This window comes from Calypte anna, unplaced genomic scaffold, assembly GCF_003957555.1.
Source record: "Calypte anna isolate BGI_N300 unplaced genomic scaffold, bCalAnn1_v1.p scaffold_177_arrow_ctg1, whole genome shotgun sequence".
Classification (NCBI taxonomy): Eukaryota; Metazoa; Chordata; class Aves; order Apodiformes; family Trochilidae; genus Calypte; species Calypte anna.
The window spans coordinates 48016-65243 of record NW_022045463.1 but is presented as its reverse complement, the minus strand read 5'-3'; the positions used below and the strand labels follow the sequence as shown (position 1 = coordinate 65243).

The 17228-nt window shown below is 48.8% G+C and overlaps 1 protein-coding gene across 1 annotated transcript; it reads left to right on the top strand.

Annotated features, from left to right (window-relative positions):
• Positions 1-944: 944 nt before the first annotated feature.
• On the top strand, positions 945-12940 carry SYT11 (synaptotagmin 11). The gene is made up of 4 exons (XM_030468582.1): positions 945-1112; positions 4833-5662; positions 7841-7964; positions 9856-12940. Exons 1-4 carry the CDS (start codon positions 1079-1081, stop codon positions 10164-10166), a joined length of 1299 nt encoding a protein of 432 aa, XP_030324442.1. The 5' UTR covers positions 945-1078; the 3' UTR covers positions 10167-12940.
• The last annotated feature ends 4288 nt before the right edge of the window (positions 12941-17228 follow it).

The following is a 17228-nucleotide window of genomic DNA, read 5'->3' as shown; positions in this document are numbered from 1 at the left end:
ATTTTGCCCCCCCATTTCGATGCCTCCCCCTCCAAAGTGCCTCACCCCCCAATTTTGACATCCCCCCCTATTATCTTACCCCCCCATTTCAATGACCCCCACCCATTGAACTCCCCTCACCCCCAATTTGATCCCCCCCTTATTTTGTCCCCCATTTCGATGCCCCCCCACTGAAGTGCCTCACCCCCCCAATTTTGACATCCCCCCCTATTATCTTACCCCCCCATTTCAATGACCCCCCCACCCATTGAACTCCCTCACCCCCCAATTTGATCCCCCCAATTATTTTGCCCCCCCATTTCGATGCCTCCCCCTCCAAAGTGCCTCACCTCCCAATTTTGACATCCCCCCCTATTATCTTACCCCCCCATTTCAATGACCCCCCCACCCATTGAACTCCCTCACCCCCCAATTTGATCCCCCCAATTATTTTGCCCCCCCATTTCGATGCCTCCCCCACTGAAGTGCCTCACCCCCCCAATTTTGACATCCCCCCCTATTATCTTACCCCCCCATTTCAATGACCCCCCCACCCACTGAACTCCCTCACCCCCCAATTTGATCCCCCCAATTATTTTGCCCCCCCATTTCAATGTCTCCCCCACCGAAGTGCCTCACCCCCCAATTTTGATGCCCCCCCTATTACTTTACCCCCCCATTTCGATGCCCCCCCCCCACTGAAGTGCCCCACCCCCCGAATTTTGGCACCCCCTCCCCCCAGTTGCGGTGCAGCCCCCCTCGGAGTCCCTGGCTCCCGGTGCCGTCCCCTGAGGCGGGGTGCGGGGTCACCGGTCCCACCGGCCCCCGCACCCCCCCCCCCGCCACTCCTCCGCCCGACTCCGGGGGGCTCGGCCGAGGCCCCGCACTTGCAGAGTCACCGCGGGGCGGGGCGGGGCGGGGCCGCCCGACGGGCGTTGCGGGAGGGGCGGTTCGGGCCGCCGGGCGGGGCCTGCGCCGCATCGGGACCATTCGGCAGCTCCTGCATCCCGGGCTCCGAGCATCCTCTGGGCGGGGGCTGGGAACACCGCGCCACCGCACCGGGCCCCGCATCTCGGCAGCCCCGGCCTAAAGCGAGGCCATGGCGGAGATCGCCAGCGTCCAACCCGGCTTCGGTGAGTGGGGCCGAACCGCTCCGAGAGCCCCTTCCTCCAGCCCCGGCAGCTCCCAGGCCAGGCCCCGCACCGCGCCATCGGCCCCGCACGCCTCGCGGAGACGAACCGCGCCGGCCCCCGGCCCCCTCCGCCCCCCCCGAGGTTCGGTCGGCACCCGACACCCGGTGCTGGGGCCGTTCCAGACCCCGGCCCCGGAACCACCGCGGGAGAGGGCCCCGGTCCCGACCGGCGGCGGGTGCGGGGCTCCCGGGGTCCGCGGTTTGCCCGAGGGCCCCCCCCCGCATGACGTGATGTCTGTGCCGGCCCGCGCCGCGCCCGCCCTTTGTTCGCGCCTCCCCGGGGGCCGGGGCGGCACCGGTACCGGTACCGGCGGCCCGGCGAGGCGGAGCCTGCCCAGGAGGAGCGGGAGGGGGAGCGGAGGGGGGGGGTGCGGGAGGCGGCGGGGAGCGGGGAGGGGCGGGGTGGGTGCGGGGCGGAGGGGAGCGTTTGGCCGGGCTCCGGGGGAGGAGGAGGGGGGACACGGGCGACCCGAGCCCTCCGAGCGGCCCAGCGAAGTCTGGGGATGGTCCCGGGGCTACCGGGGTCTCCTCGGTGGCTACGAAGAAACTATAAAACGCTGCGACATCGGAGGAGGAGGAGGGGACCGGGTGGCTCCGGTCCATCCCGGCCCCCAGACGGCACAGCTGGCCGAGCCCCCGCGGAAACAATGCTCCCGAGTTGTTGATTTTGAAGATGATTCGGGTTGGTTTTTTTTATTTTTAATTTGATTTGGGGTTTTTTTGGGTTGTTTTTTTTTGTAGCTCAGCCCGGTGATGAGGGCCGGGACCCAGCTCGGGGTTTCTCCGGTCCCGACGATTCCAAGTGCTGCCTCTTCCTGTCCTTTTTTCTGACCTTCCCCTCAGCCCATAAACCCCAGGAGTTAAAGCAGAGTTCCAATATTTCTTTTTAAATATTTCCTTTTAATTAATTATTCTCCATCCAATCCTCTCCTCCTGTAACCTGCAGTAGATCTTCTCCCCTTCTGTGCTGCTCGGAATCCAGAGCCACATCCCAGGATAATGGAAAACTCTTTGCCACCATTGGGGTATAATTAGGAAATATTGGTTTAAAAAAGAAGTTTTCAACGAGTTTTCTTGAAATGGAAATGAATTCCTTGTCCCAAAAAGCTGGGTTTGTTTGGGTCGAAGTCTTAGCATCCCAGCAGAACAAAGATCTCTAAAGTCTGAATTAAAAAAAAGCCCAGGGTTGGGGTTTTTTTTTTGGTTTTTTGGGGTTTTTTTGGGGTTTTTTTTTAGGTGGAGAGAGGCTGCAGTGCCATTCCAAATGGACACTGTGCTTGGGAAGCTGCAAAAGCTCCACTGGAACTGCTCTGGGGTTGGCTTCACATCTGTGTAGTTTTCAAAACTCAGAGGAATTCTGGAGCAAGGGCTGAGGGGCACAGAGAGGGAATATCCAAGTAGGAATTTTCAGCCAGGAGCAGGGAACCACTGCAGGGAACCATTCTCATGCCAGAGGAGGCACTGAATGAAAGGAGGCTCTAAAGAAAAGCTCAGGGTTTCTCATGCCACGTCACAAAAGCAGGAAAAAATCCTTTGCCTCCCATTATGGGAGCCAAATAGAAAGGATTGGGGAAAAAAAAAAAAAAAATCTGATGGAAGGAAGGTGACAAAGATTTACTGGGTGGTTCCCATGAGATCTGCAAGGAATTAAGGTACAAAAGCTCTGCAGACACCACGGGATCAAACCACACACACCCAGGAGATGAGAATAAGGAAGAATTCCAGAATTTGTCCCTTTTTTGCATCTCCACTGAAGCTTGTAATGCCCATGGCTGAGTTGTATCCCAATGAGGTGTTCAAGACTCCTTGCCTCATTTCAAAAGGATTAAATAACAAAACAAAGTTGGGTTTTGGGGGTTTTTTTGTGTGTTTGGTTAATATCAGGAATTCTTCTTGCTTCTCTCCAAGGCTGTGAGGTTTGAGGCAGATTTAGGGGTGAAGTTGGGCAAAGGGCTCCAGTTTGAAGGCTTCTGTCTGATCAGAAGGGATTGTGCAGTTTTTGCAAAAAAGGAGCTGTATTCTTTTGAAAAATCAGACTTTTTCCTTCAGCCTGGGAAGACCCCGAGGTTGTAGCCTGGCACTCTTGTTAACCTCAGGAAATAGTGATGTGGAAAGAGCAGGGAAAATAGAAACTCAAGGTGCTCTCCATTGCTTCAAAGGGGAGGTTGGAAGACAATTTTCTCCTCTTTGTGGTACAGAACGAAGACAGGAAAATCAGACAGATTTCTGGGTTTTTATGAGCTGTTCCAGGGAGCCAGGATTGTCATGCCAATGATTTTTGGGTTTGCCTTTTAGGCTGGCAGCAGGTACAGTGTGTAAAGAAAGAGACATGGGGCTACAGGGGTTTTTTGTTTGCTTGTTGAAGGAAAAAATAATTGCTTTAATGGTGATTAAACCAGCAACACAAAAAGAAATGATAAGGAAAGCCTGGCTCTCCCTTCCCTATAACCTCCCCCCAAGAAACTGAAGACACCAAAACAACCTCTCCCTTTTCCTTCCCTTTTAAGACCGAGCAAACCCCACTCTTTGGTCTCTCCTCATCCCTCTGCTCTCCATTCTCCATCCCCTCCAACTTTTGAATCATCTTGGTGGCCCTTGGCTGCCTGAGGATGTCAATAGAATGTTGTGTTCTGTGGTTAGCAACACCTCTCCAAAGCCAACCCTTGAAACCAGAAAATACCGAGGAGGTTTGCTTAAAAATGAACATCTCACCTCTTTATTCTGGCTTCTCAGTCCTGAGGAACAGAGCTGATGTAAGATCTAGAGAATATCAAATAATCCCTAAATCCAAATGCAGGATTTTCTGGTTGTTGCTTTTGAACACTGGATTTCCACAGGAAATTTTCTATATATCCCTTGGGCCTGTGCCTGGACCAAACATTCATTTTGAGATCAAAATGTGTAGCAGGAAGAGTCTTTCTTGCTCCTGAGGCTAGATAAACTGCTGGCCTCTCTATTGCCTCACACCAGAGTGAGCTGAGCTGGGCTGTCCTCTGTGGGTGTGTCTCTCACCTTTATTGGCCCCCTGGTAATAGGGGGCCTGCCCTAACCAGGCACAGGTGGACTCACACGCACTCTTTGGCAACTTGAGTCACCTGGTTTATCTTGTTTCTCTACAAAAATGATTTTTAAAAACCATTTTTAATAAAGGAGAATGCCTGATCAAGTCTTATGGCCATATTTACTACTCCCATCCTGTTATTAAAACAGAATTGTGTCACGTTTCTGAACAGGGCATAAAAGAAAACCCCAAAACCCCATAAAACCCAACCAGAATGCCTCCTGCCTGTATTCCTGGGGAAGTGCTGGTGAGGCAGGAGCTTGATTTGCCAAGATAAAGTAATAATTGAAATTTTTCCTGTGTGAAACATAGGTCAAGCATGCCTTAGGAGTGTAAAATGTGGGAAAACAGAAATTCAGTAATTTCATTGTCTGGGAAAACTTTGCTCCCTCAACTCTTGGCTTCAGAGCAACGTGGTGGGGAGATCTCCATCCCTGTCTGTTCAGCCCTGGGAGGGCACGGCCAGCACCAAGGCACCACTTCCAACACAGTGTCCTGTGTTGATGTCCTTGTGTCCAATCTTGATGTCCTTGTCCCCAGGAGGCCACTGCCACCCCTAGGACCCCCCCTCCTTCCTCACTGCTTTGTCCTTCTCCGCAGATGTCTCCCCGGTGGTCGCGGGTCTCATCGGTGCTACCGTCCTGGTGGTTTCTGTCTCAGTAACAGTGTTTGTGTGGACATGCTGTCACCAGCAAGCAGAGAAGAAGCACAAAACCCCACCCTATAAATTCATCCACATGTTGAAAGGCATCAGCATCTACCCCGAGACCTTGAGTAACAAGAAGAAGATCAACCGGATCCGGAGAGACAAGGCTGCCGGCAGCGCTCCAAAGGAGCCGGGAAGGGGAAACCTCTTGGTGGATGCTGCTGAATCTGGTTTATCCCACCCCGAAAAAGCTCCGGATGGGCCAAGTGCAGCCCCCCGTGTCGACCAGCTCCCGATCAAAATAGATTATGGAGATGAACTAAGTCCAGATCAAAGCCTCACTCCTGGAGGCAGTAAAACCTCCTCCCCGTCTTCTCCGGGGGACGACGTCATGTTGGGGGAACTGACTTTCTCCGTGGACTACAACTTCCCCAAAAAAGCCCTGGTGGTTACCATCCAGGAGGCTCACGGGCTGCCAGTGATGGATGAGCACACTCAGAGCTCTGACCCTTACATCAAGATGACAATTCTCCCAGACAAAAGGCACCGGGTGAAGACTCGAGTCCTCCGCAAGACGCTCGACCCCGTCTTCGACGAAACTTTCACCTTCTATGGGATCCCCTACAGCCAGCTCCAGGATTTGGTGCTTCACTTCCTTGTCTTGAGCTTCGATCGCTTTTCTCGGGATGATGTCATTGGAGAGGTCATGGTGCCCCTTGCAGGGGTGGATCCAAGCACTGGGAAGGTTCAGCTGAGCAGGGAGATCCTCAAAAGGAACATACAAGTGAGTGGTTCCCGTGTCCTCCTTGCGCCCCGTTTCATCCCAGCTCTTGGGATTTGGGAGCCTCTGTGGTCTGAGAAGCAGGGAGAGTTCCAATCCTTGGCCATGGAACCCATTTTTTCCTGGGTAGATACTCTTGGGGTTTTTTCCTGGGTAGATACTCTGGGTTTTTTTTCCCAGGTAGATACTCTTGGGGTTGTGTGGCTGTCGTGAGGTTGTTCCCGTGGGATGGGATGAGGCAGGGTCACTATTTAGGCACCGAAATGATTTTATGGATTTTTTAACTGATAAAGAGGCCAAGTCCCCATCTCCAGGCAGAAGAGTTAAGGTGATGTTGGTCTGAAAAGACAAAACTTGCTTGGAGAGAGGAGTCTGCCCTGCTCTGCCCACTTGGGACACTTGTCCTGAGCTGTCCCTCTGCCCCGTGGGGATTGTCAGGGATGTGGAGTAGAGGCTAAATCAGCCTGGGTGAATCCCACCCTAGATGACTCTTTTTTTGTCTCCCTCTAAGACACAAAATGTGGCTCAAGTGGTTCTGCCAAATGCAGACATTAAAATATAAGTGAAATAAATCCCCCTTGCAGTGCCCAGCACCATGAACTGGGGAGATGAGCACTCCAGGTTTTGAAGGTTTACCTTGGGGAAGATGTCTTCTGCCTCCAGAAGGTTCACTCTGGCAGGAGGACGAGCTGGTACTTTAGATTTTTATTCTCTTGCTTCATTTCTTTTTGCTCCTGATCCTCCAGGTTCCCTAGAAAAAGGCATTTGGGCTCATTTACTGCCTTTACATCTTGGAAATGGTTGCTGGGCTCTTCTAATGCTTCATCAGTCCTAGAGGGGCAGCAGTTACCTTAAGAATTTATGTTTTTTTTCTACTTTATGGGGCATTTAATTTATTTATTTTAAGTTTTTCAAAAGTTACTTAAAGGAGAATTACTCAAATTAATCCAAACCAAACCAGAGCTCTGGTCATGACTTTGGTTTTCCTGCAGTTCTTTGGGTGCTTGACATCCAAACCCAAATAATATGGCCAAAAATGATAATAAATTGGCCAAAAAAACCAAAACCAAACCCAAATAATATTCTCTTCAGTGCACTGACTGCATTTCTCAGAAGTAACAGATTAAAACTGGAGGGAAAAGGTCACACTAAATAAAAATAGATTTCCTCAGCAAATTATTTCACATTTATTAGTAATCCAAAAAGAAAGTTACCTTGGTGTCAGGTGGGTATTGTTGAAAATCCAAGGGCAGGAAGTTTCCAAACCTGAAATACAGAATTTTTTGGAAAACCTGGGGAATTCTTGCACTCAGCCAGTCCAGCAGAGGTGCTCATCCCATCCTCATGAGCATGGAACTGCTTTATATTCCAGCAGACCAAAAGAACCCCAAAACTCAAACAACCCCCCTGCTGCCCTCCAGCTCTGGTTCTTGTGTTCTGGTGTATCCAGGCAATCAGGAATTTGTTATATTTCCTTTTTTCCCTATTTTTTACACGAGCAGCAGTAGCCCCTGTTCCTTCTGTTTGTCTGAAGTGCTGAAACAACAGCAAAAAAAAAAAAAATCCCTCAAATGATCACAAACGTTTTCTGGGATGGATTTTGCTTGCCCAGTTTTTTTCCCTGTTAGGATAAAGACCAACTCTGCCTCTTGGCTGAGCTCTTATCAAGCTGTTGACTGTTTAAAGGGTTTGAAGTGAGAAAAATCCCTTCATCTGGGAACCCCCAAGGTCACCCGGGGAGTTCATGCCCATGGTTAATGAGAGCAAATGAACTTCATCTAAATTAGTGCCATTCAGTGCAAGCTCATGAGTGCCACCTGGAAATCAGGGCTAAGATCTGGGTCTATCTTTGGTTTTTTTTTTTCCCTCTCCATCCTGAGGCCTTGGCAGCCTCAAGTGATGGGGAAGCTCCAGGTTCTTGGGCATCCAACTCCCCCAGATCCCATGGAACTTCAGCTCTTAAAACCCAGAGCTCAAGTGCAGGGAGTCCAAGGGGAGAGGCTTTAAAGATGCTGAAATAATAATGATTTATTTCCCTCTTGTCTTCCCTTCTTCTTCTCCTTTTTGCCAACTTTTGAGGCATTTAGAGACAGGAAAGGAAATCCTGGTGACCTCCACCCTTTGCCCACAAAACTCCTTTATTTGTCCTAATAAATTCCCTCTGGGTTTTTTTTTCCACAGAAATGTGTCAGCAGAGGGGAGCTGCAGGTCTCCTTGTCATACCAGCCCGTGGCCCAGAGAATGACCGTGGTGGTTCTGAAAGCCAGACATTTGCCAAAGATGGACATCACTGGCCTCTCAGGTAGAAGCTATTTTCTCCACCTCTGAATTTCCCATCCTCTCCAAAGGTTTCCTTTCTCTCCACCCTTTTCCTCCAACTCTCAACTCCCAGCAGATGCTGGCACCAAGTCCTTCCTGCTGGGAGAGCAGCACTTCCAGCTTTCTGCCATCACCTGCTTTAGGAAAACAGAATTTTCCCACTTCAGCAGCAATTCCCTGGTGCTTTTTGGGGGGCTCTGGGGGTCTCTCTGCTGCTGTCACTCAGGGCTCAACCCCTGTCCCTAGGAGAGGAGGCTTGAAGAGAGCAAGTGGAAAAAAAGAGGAGGAAAAGGCTCAGAATAGAGAGCACTGGAAATAATCCTGGGATTCTTTTGGTTTGGTTTTTTCTTCTTTTTTTTCTAGTTTGGTTGTTCTGCTGTTTGAAGAGAAAACCTGGAGGTTTGGCTCCCCTATGTCACAGATTCTCAGGGTCCTCCATCCCCTTAGCAAAGTTTCTTTCAAGATTGGGGCAAAAATGGTTGAAATCAACCCCAGGTTCACCAGCAGCCTGGCTGAGAGGGAATTTACTCCTATTTTTGCAGCTTTCTCCTGGATATGTCAGAAGGAATATGGACTTTCTGTTGTCAGTCTTAAGTTTTACTCTTTCTTAAGGGAAAAAAAGAAAAAAAAAAAGAGCTTTCCATGTGTGGGCTGCAGTCCTAGGACAAACCTTTCAGTAATTCTTTTTCTAACCTTGCAGAGTTAACAGAGTTTCTTGGTGTGATTTTGGTGTTATGCATTAAATCATCATTTCAGTTGGGTTCAAAAAAGGGAAAATGAGCCAGTGCCACCTGGGTGAGTGATTTCCAGCTTCCAAACCTGTGCTCTGTGAATAAAAAAAGCACTAAAAAAAAGGCCTTCTGCTTTAATTTTAATCCTGAGCAAGCAGCTGCTTCGAGGAGGCAGATAAAACAACAAAGTGAAACTGGGGGAAAAAATCAAAGTTTTGTTTTCAGCTTCTTTTTTCACTCCTTTCCCCAAGACATTTTGTTGGGCTTGGGAAGAGGGTCAAAATGTTTCTTGTTGGAGGGAACAGGGAGAATTGCAAGTTCTGCCTTAACCCTGAGCATCTGCATCAAGAAGAAGGTGGCAGATAAATTGAAAATGGTGGAAAAAATCTAAGCTTTGGTTTCAGCTTCTTTTTTCACTCCCTTCCCCAAGACCTCTGCAAGTTATTAAACCTTTGTTGGGCTTGGGAAGAGGGTCAAAATGTTTCTTGTTAGAAGGGACAGGGAGAATTGCAAGTTCTGCCTTAACCCTGAGCATCTGCATCAAGAAGAAGGTGGCAGATAAAGTGAAAATGGTGGAAAAAATGAAAGCTTTGGTTTCAGCTTCTTTTTTCACTCTCTTCCCCAAGACCTCTGCAAGTTATTAAACCTTTGTTGGGCTTGGAAGAGGGTCAAAATATTTCTTGTTAGAGGGGACAGGAAAAATTGCAAATTCTACCTTAATTTTAATCCTGAGCAAGCATCTGCATCAAGAAGGTGGCAGATAAAACAACAAAGTGAAACTGGGGGAAAAAATTAAGGCTTTGGTTTCAATTTTCTTCTTTTTTCACTCCTTTCCCCAAGATATTTTGTTGGGTTTGGAAAGAGGGTCAAAATGTTTCTTGTTAGAGGGGACAGGGAGAATTGAAAGTTCAGTCACACCAACAATCTTCCTGGTTGGGATTCCTGGGATCTCTGAATTCCTTCCCATGCCTTCTCCTTCCCCCCAGGAGCCGCTGCCGAAGGTTGGGAGAAGCCCCCAGCAATTCCCCCCATTCCTGGGGAGCTGGAAGGGGCATCCTGGCTTCCCACATTTATTTTTTTGCCCCCTCTCTCCAGAAGGCATCCCTGGGGCTGTGTTATTGGTTCCTTCCTCCCTTCCCCTGACAGATCCCTACGTGAAGGTCAACGTCTACTACGGGCGGAAGCGGATCGCCAAGAAGAAGACCCACGTGAAGAAGTGCACTTTGAACCCCGTCTTCAACGAGTCCTTCATTTATGACATCCCCGGGGACCTCCTGCCTGACATCAGCATCGAGTTCCTCGTCATCGATTTCGACCGCACCACCAAAAACGAGGTGGTGGGGAGGCTGATCCTGGGAGCCCACAGCGTCACCGCCGCCGGCGTGGACCACTGGAGGGAGGTTTGTGAGAGCCCCAGGAAAGCAGTGGCCAAGTGGCACAGCTTGAGTGAGTATTAGGAGAGGTAGGGGCAGGATGAGCCAGGCAGCTCCTAGCCCAGGTTCACACCTGGGTTTAGCTGGAGAACTCCACTTTTGGGAAAGAAGCAGCAGCTGACGGGTTCTTTAGTGATGGGATTTTGGTTGGTTTGGTTTTCTTTTTGGTTTGGTTTTTTTTTGTTGTTGTTTTTTGTTTTTTTTTTTTTTTTTCAGGGCACTCAGAAAAAAAAAATATAATTTCTTTGGAGCATTAAGTGGGGGAAAAATAAAAAAAAAGGAAAAAAAAAAAAAAGATACCACGGATATATATACACAGTGTAATCACGCTATTGCATGCCTAATACAAACTGGAATTAATATAACTGCCAGTATCAAGCTGCAGATTTTAATACAATTATCTGTCACTATGGAAGTTGTGTTTGTGCTGAACTGTCTTTGCTGGTATTCACCACAATTGGCCTGTCTTTCTGAGGCTTCTCCCAAAGTTTCTGAATTCTGCTGTTTAACCTCTAGTTTCTTGTTAGTTTGCCTGCCCATTGGTTCTTGCAGTTCTGTTCTTTGCTGGTTTGGGAGTACCAAGTGCATTTCCATAGCAAGGGTGGTTTAGAAGTCTGCACTAGCACAAAAGATAAGAGAAAAAAAAGACAAAAAAGACAGGGGAAAATGGAATGTTCCTTCAGAGAAGAAAGAATTCTGTTGCCAGGTACTGAAACACATTGCACTGCACTTCTGCTGGAGCTCTAAGGGTCACATCTGAAATCCAAACCCCACCAAACCCATCCTTTTGCTTTTTGCCACGTGGAGCTCAGGACCAGGGAAACTCCACTCTGGTTCCTTTTCTTTAATTGTGTGCATGAAGGACCCAAGAAAAACCCCACTGATTGCTAAGGAAGCTCTTGCTGATTCCTAGAAACATGAAATGGGGAATTTCATGATTGATGAGTTGTTGGGGTAACAGCTCCAGGGAGGTGTCCTGGGGGAAGAGGTTTTAAGGCAGAAAATAACAAAGCTTCCCTTCATTCATCCCTGAGTAAATTGACATTACTCATGATCTTGGAGTTACCTAAGAGCCAGCCAAAAGAAAAAGGAGCAAAGAGAGGGCAAAACCTGTCACTGCACCGTGTGCCAGGCTCTTTCAGAAGTTTTTTTTTCAGAGTTTTGAGGCAGTTTGAGTTAGTCCTTACATAGTGAATGACTTCTGAGACTTAAGCCATGCTTTACCATCACCTCTGGAGTCTCAAAAGGTGACCTGTAGCACTTCAGGCTATTTAACCCTGAACTCTCAGTAGTTTTGGACAGAAGTTCATAGAAGTTCCACAGCTCCAAGTTGGGGAGTAGCTGGATTTGCTCTCGTGGCACACACCAGGGTTTTGTACAAGGCAGCAGCATCCTGGAGGTAACTTGATTTTGCCTTCTTGTTACGTGGGAAGCTGGAGGGATGAGAATTGGCAGCAAGTAATTAATTGGTCATAAACATTGCTGGTAAACTGAGCAGAAAGAGTTCTAGCAGGCTGGAGAAATTCAGATTATTTCTGGACTCTCCAATGAAGCTGGGAAGCAGACCTGAGCTTGGAAAGTTCAGTTGCTTCTGGGCAGTCTGCTCCGTGCCCTGTGGAATGTAAATAATGTTTAATCAGGAGATATCATTAAAAAAAATAAATAAATTAAGGTGATCTAACTAGTTACAGGACTTGACTACTGAATTTTAGGGCCCTGTTGGAATACTGATCCTTTCCACCTTCATAGCAATGGAAGGAGAATAACCAAGCAAGTGGGTTCCCTCTCCAGCCCCCCTGGAAGCTGCTGGGAGAGCTCTTTGTACTTCATTAGTTGGCAACACTTTGGCATCTCTCTCTTCTTCAAGAAATTCTTTCTGGAAGGCTGAATTTTCTTCCCCAGAGCTAATTCCTCACTCAACTTCCTTCCAGGCAGTGTCGTTTTAGCATCCCAAGTGGCGTTGAAGCTGAAAGCCTTCAGTCCCACTTGATCCATCCTGATCCCAGGATTTCTGCCCCGAGGTCAGGGTGGGTTTTTATCTTTCTCTTAAATGCTTTCTGGCTCCTGCTCCAGGGGTGGCTCCCAGCCACAAGGCAGAGGACTTGAGTTCTCCCTTGGAAATTGGGTTTAAGCTCCATTTCACTCCTGGTTTTTGCACTAAGCAATTGTGTTGCTGAGTTTTAGCAACTCTCCCAACTTATCCTTGGAACATCCTTCTCCAAACAGCTCCAAACAGCTGGCTGGGCCAACACTAACAATAAATAAAAATTCCCTTTATTTTTTTTTTTTCCTTTACTTTTTTTTCTTTTTTTTCTCCCCTTCAGTGTAAAAAGCATGCTTCAGCCTAGATGATCTCCTCCTTAAAATTCCTTTAGTTGACAAAGGAAAGATGAACTTCTTGTCAAGGAAACACGCTCAGGGTAAATAGACTTAGGCTATCAGGCAGGTAGGAGTAGCTCCAACACTCTTCTGGAATAATAGGAAACTGAAGATGTGCAGATATATATATTTTTTAAACGTAAAATAGACAGTAAGTGACAGCTGACTCACTGTAAAAATCTCCCAGGTGTGGTTTATTCTTTACCTTGTGTCTTTGATTGTAAAATTAACTTGGAGTTACAACTTTGTGTGGAAAAAAAATAAAAAAAAAAGGCAAAAAAAAACAAACCCCCCCCCCTAACTCAACGTGTGAAACTGCATAATGCTACAAGCTAACCTACATTATGTAATGCTACCTTGGATGTTGGATTTGTTAATGCACATGGAGCGTGCAAATAAAAATTAATTAAATCACTTTACCTGCTGCCTGGGCTGTGTTTGACCACAGGCAACGTGTGCCTGGCTCAATACTGCAAGAATTGGGTTCTAAAAACCTGCATTTTCTGCTGTGGATGACTCAGAGGGAAAATAAATCTCAAAGAATTAAAGGAACATAACTCACTGGGGACATCCCAGGTGATTGGAAGTTGGGGAATGTCTTGCCAACCCACAAAAAGGGCTGGAAGGAGAACCCGGGAAACTCCAGGCCCCTCAGCCTGACCTCAGGCTGTCCCAGAGTCCCGGAAGGCGAGCCGGCGGGGAAGGCAACCAGTCTGGCTGAACTGGGAGACTCTGAAAGAAATTAGGATTAAGAAGAGGGCCTATCAATTATGGAAAAAAGGGCTAACTTCTCAAGAGGAATTTAGGAATATAGTCAGGTCATGTAGAAAGAAAATCAGAGAGACAAAAGCACAACATGAACTGAATCTTGCTACCTCTGTGAAGGACAATAAGAAATGCTTCTACAGATACATCAATAGCAAAAGAAGAGGCAAGGAAAACATTCATTCTGTACTGGACATGGGTGGGAATATAGTTATCAAAGATGAGGAAAAGGCTGAGGTATTTAACACCTTCTTTACCTCAGTTTTCAACAGAAAGACAGGTTATCCTGTTGACAGCAGGCTTCTGGAGCCTATAGAAGGTGATAAAAATCTAAACAGCCCCCCTGTAATATTGAAGGACACAGTCAGGGACCTCTTGAGCTGCTTGGATCCCCACAAGTCTATGGGACCGGATGGGATCCACCCAAGAGTGATGAGGGAGCTGGCAGAAGAGCTCGCCAAGCCTCTCTCTATCGTCTACCAACAGTCCTGGCTCACGGGGGACATCCCAGACGACTGGAAGTTGGGGAATGTCACAGCAATCCACAAAAAGGGCTGGAAGGAGGACCCGGGAAACTCCAGGCCCCTCAGCCTGACCTCAGTGCCTGGCAGGGTTATGGAACAGATCATCCTCAGTGCAATCACACAGCACCTGCAGGATGGGCAAGGGATCAGACCCAGCCAGCACAGGGTTAGGAAGGGCAGGTCCTGTCTGACCAACCTGAGCTCCTTTTATGATCGGGTGACCCGACTGGTGGATGAGGGGAAGGCTGTGGATGTGGTCTGCCTGGACTTCAGCAAAGCCTTTGACACCGTCTCCCACAGCATCCTCCTGAAAAAGCTGTCAGCCCACAGCTTGGACAGGAGCACCCTGTGCTGGGTCAGGAACTGCTGGAACGGGCCCAGAGAGTGGTGCTGAACGGGGCTGCATCAAAATGGCGGCTGTGGTGTCCCCCAGGGATCAGTGTTGGGCCCAGTGCTGTTCAATGTCTTTAGTGATGATTTAGATGAGGGGATTGAGTCCATCATCAGCACATTCCCAGATGACACCAAGCTGGGGGGAGTGTGGATCAGCTGGAAGGCAGGAGGGCTCTGCAGAGGGACCTGGAGAGACTGGAGAGTTGGGATGATCCCAAGGGGATGAGGTTCAACACAACAACCCCATGGGGAGCTCCAGGCTGGGCACAGAGTGGCAGAAAGGGAGCTGGGAGTCTGGATTGCCAGGAAGCTGAAGAGGAGCCAGCAGTGTGCCCAGGTGGCCAAGAAGGCCAATGGCATCCTGGGCTGGCTCAGGAACAGCGAGGCCAGCAGGTCCAGGGAAGGGATTCTGCCCCTGTGCTCAGCCCTGGGGAGGCCACAGCTTGAGTCCTGTGTCCAGTTCTGGGCCCCTCAGCTCAGGAAGGAGCTTGAGGTGCTGGAGCAGGTCCAGAGAAGAGCAAGGAGGCTGTGAAGGGACTCGAGCACAGGCCCTATGAGGAGAGGCTGAGGGAGCTGGGGGTGTTCAGCCTGAAGAAGAGGAGGCTCAGGGGAGACCTCATTGCTGTCTACAACTCCCTGAAAGGAGGCTGTAGCGAGGTGGGAACTGGACTCTTCACAGACGACCTTCAACAAGACAAGAGGGCAGGGTCTCAAGTTGTGCCAGGGGAGGTTTAGGTTAGATATTAGAAAGAATTTCTTCACGGAGAGGGTGATCAGGCTATGGAATGGACTGCCCGGTGAGGTGGGAGATTCTCCGTCCATGGAGACATTTAAAAACAGACTGGATGTGGCACTCAGTGCCATGGGCTGGGAACTGCTCCGGTGGGTCAAGGGTTGGACTAGATGATCTCTGAGGTCCCTTCCAACCCGGCTAATTCTATGATTCTATGAAATTAAACAATTAAACACAATGCTGAACCTTGGCACATGCCAAACCTCTCCATAATCTGCAGTTTGGTATCATTTGGTTATCAGTTAATTATCATTTTTCATATTATTAGTTCTCAACTGGTTTAATTTGGTGTCATTTTGTCATGTTGTTCATGTTATATTATCAAGTAGTTATAATTCATTACAGGTTTTGCATATTAGTTATTAATTAGTGACCATTTGTCAGTTTTATCATGTTATCAGTTATCAATTAGCTATAATTTGTCACAGTTTCATCACCTTATTAGTTATCAATTAGTGACCATTTATCACAGCTTTATCATGTTATTAGTTATCAATTAGTGACCATTTATCACAGCTTTATCATGTTATTAGTTATCAATTAGTGACCATTTGTCACCATTTTATCCCCTTATTAGTTATCAATTAGCTATAATTTGTCACAGTTTTATCACCTTATTAGTTATCAATTAGTGACCATTTATCACTGTTTTATCATGTTATTAATTATCAATTAGTGACCATTTATCACAGCTTTATCACGTTATTAGTTATCAATTAGTGACCATTTATCACCGTTTTATCATGTTATTAGTTACCAATTAGCTATAATTTCCTATAATTTGCTCACATTCTTAGTGATCACTTAGTGACCACTCCTGATTGCTCATTAGCTGAGCAGGACCTGGGTGATCCCAGGGGACCCGGGGTGGGCAGCAGTCGGGGCTCTGCCCTTTGCCATGTCCAGGCATTCCTGGATTCCCAGCCCAAAGGGAATTCCCTGGGAATTCTCTGGCACTGCAGTGCTCTGCCTCCTTTTCCTGCAGCTCCAACCTTGCAGGCACCAAGCTCTTTGGAAACCTCTGAGCAGAGGAGAGCTCAGAGCTGTTTCCCAGCAACACCGACTGCAGCAGCGCTTCCAGTGCCCTCCTTTTCCACTCGTTTTTGGCAGCTTCCCACGCAGCACAGGACCCATCCCCAGAGGTCCTTTGGGGGTCTCAGGCCTTCAAATGAGCTCCAGGTCTCCTCTGCAAAGGATTAAACAGTTTCCAGCTCTCGTTTTACCAAAAGAAATGTCCCAGGACAAGGCTCCCTGCCTCCATACCTGAGCAGAGGGGGCTCTCTGGAGGGACCCCATGTCCCAGCTCTTCCACCAAAATCTCCAACTCTGGGAAAAAGAGAAAAAACTTGATGAGAAGGCTCCAGGGAGACCACCTGGCAGCTTTCCAGTCTCTGAATGGGGCCTCCAAGAACACTGGGGAGGGACCTTTTGTAAGTGATGGAACAAGAGGGGATGGCTTTAAAATGGAAGAGGGGAGATGGGAGGGAGAAATTCTTTAATTTGGGGGTGCTGAGCCCCAGGTCACCCCCAGAAGCTGTGGCTGCCCCATCCCTGGGAATGTTGGAGGTTGGATGGAGCTTGGAGCCCCCTGGGCTGTGGGAGGGGTCCCTGCCCATGGCAGGGGGGGCACTGGATGAGTTTTCTGGTTCCCTCCAACCCAACCCATTCCATGATTCTCTGGTTCTGGATCTCACACCGGGTTCTCATTATTTGTATCATATATTCTCATTAGAGAGTGGCTTGAAATTGGAAAAGGGGAAATGGAGGTTGGACATTAGGGAGAAATTCTTTGGGGTGAGGGTGCTGAGCCCCAGGTCACCCCCAGAAGCTGTGGCTGCCCCATCCCTGGGAATGTTGGAGGTTGGATGGGGCTTGGAGCCCCCTGGGCTGTGGGAGGGGTCCCTGCCCATGGTGAGGGGTGGGAATGGGATGATCTCTGGGGTCCCTTCCAACCCAAACCCCATCCCCAAACCCCATTTGAGAGATGCTCAGTTCTGGTCCTCTCACGAAGAGGCCATGGAGGGGGTGAAGTGTGTCCTGAGAAGGGAAATGGAGCTGGGGAAGGGGCTGGAGAAGTTGTGAGGAGCAGCTGAGGGAAGGGATGGTTCCCTGTGCTCAGCACTGCTGGGGCTGCACCTCCAATCCTGGGCTCAGTTTTGGGGTCTCTCGTGACCAGAAGGACATTGAGGGGCTGGATGTGTCCAGAGAAGGGAATGGAGCTGGGAAAGGGTC

Coding starts and splice junctions, on each gene's coding strand:
- SYT11 (XM_030468582.1), top strand. CDS start 1,079: ATGGCGGAGATCGCCAGCGTCCAACCCGGCTTCG. Junction 1,113..4,832: donor CAGCGTCCAACCCGGCTTCG/GTGAGTGGGGCC, acceptor CCTTCTCCGCAG/ATGTCTCCCCGGTGGTCGCG. Junction 5,663..7,840: donor TCCTCAAAAGGAACATACAA/GTGAGTGGTTCC, acceptor TTTTTTCCACAG/AAATGTGTCAGCAGAGGGGA.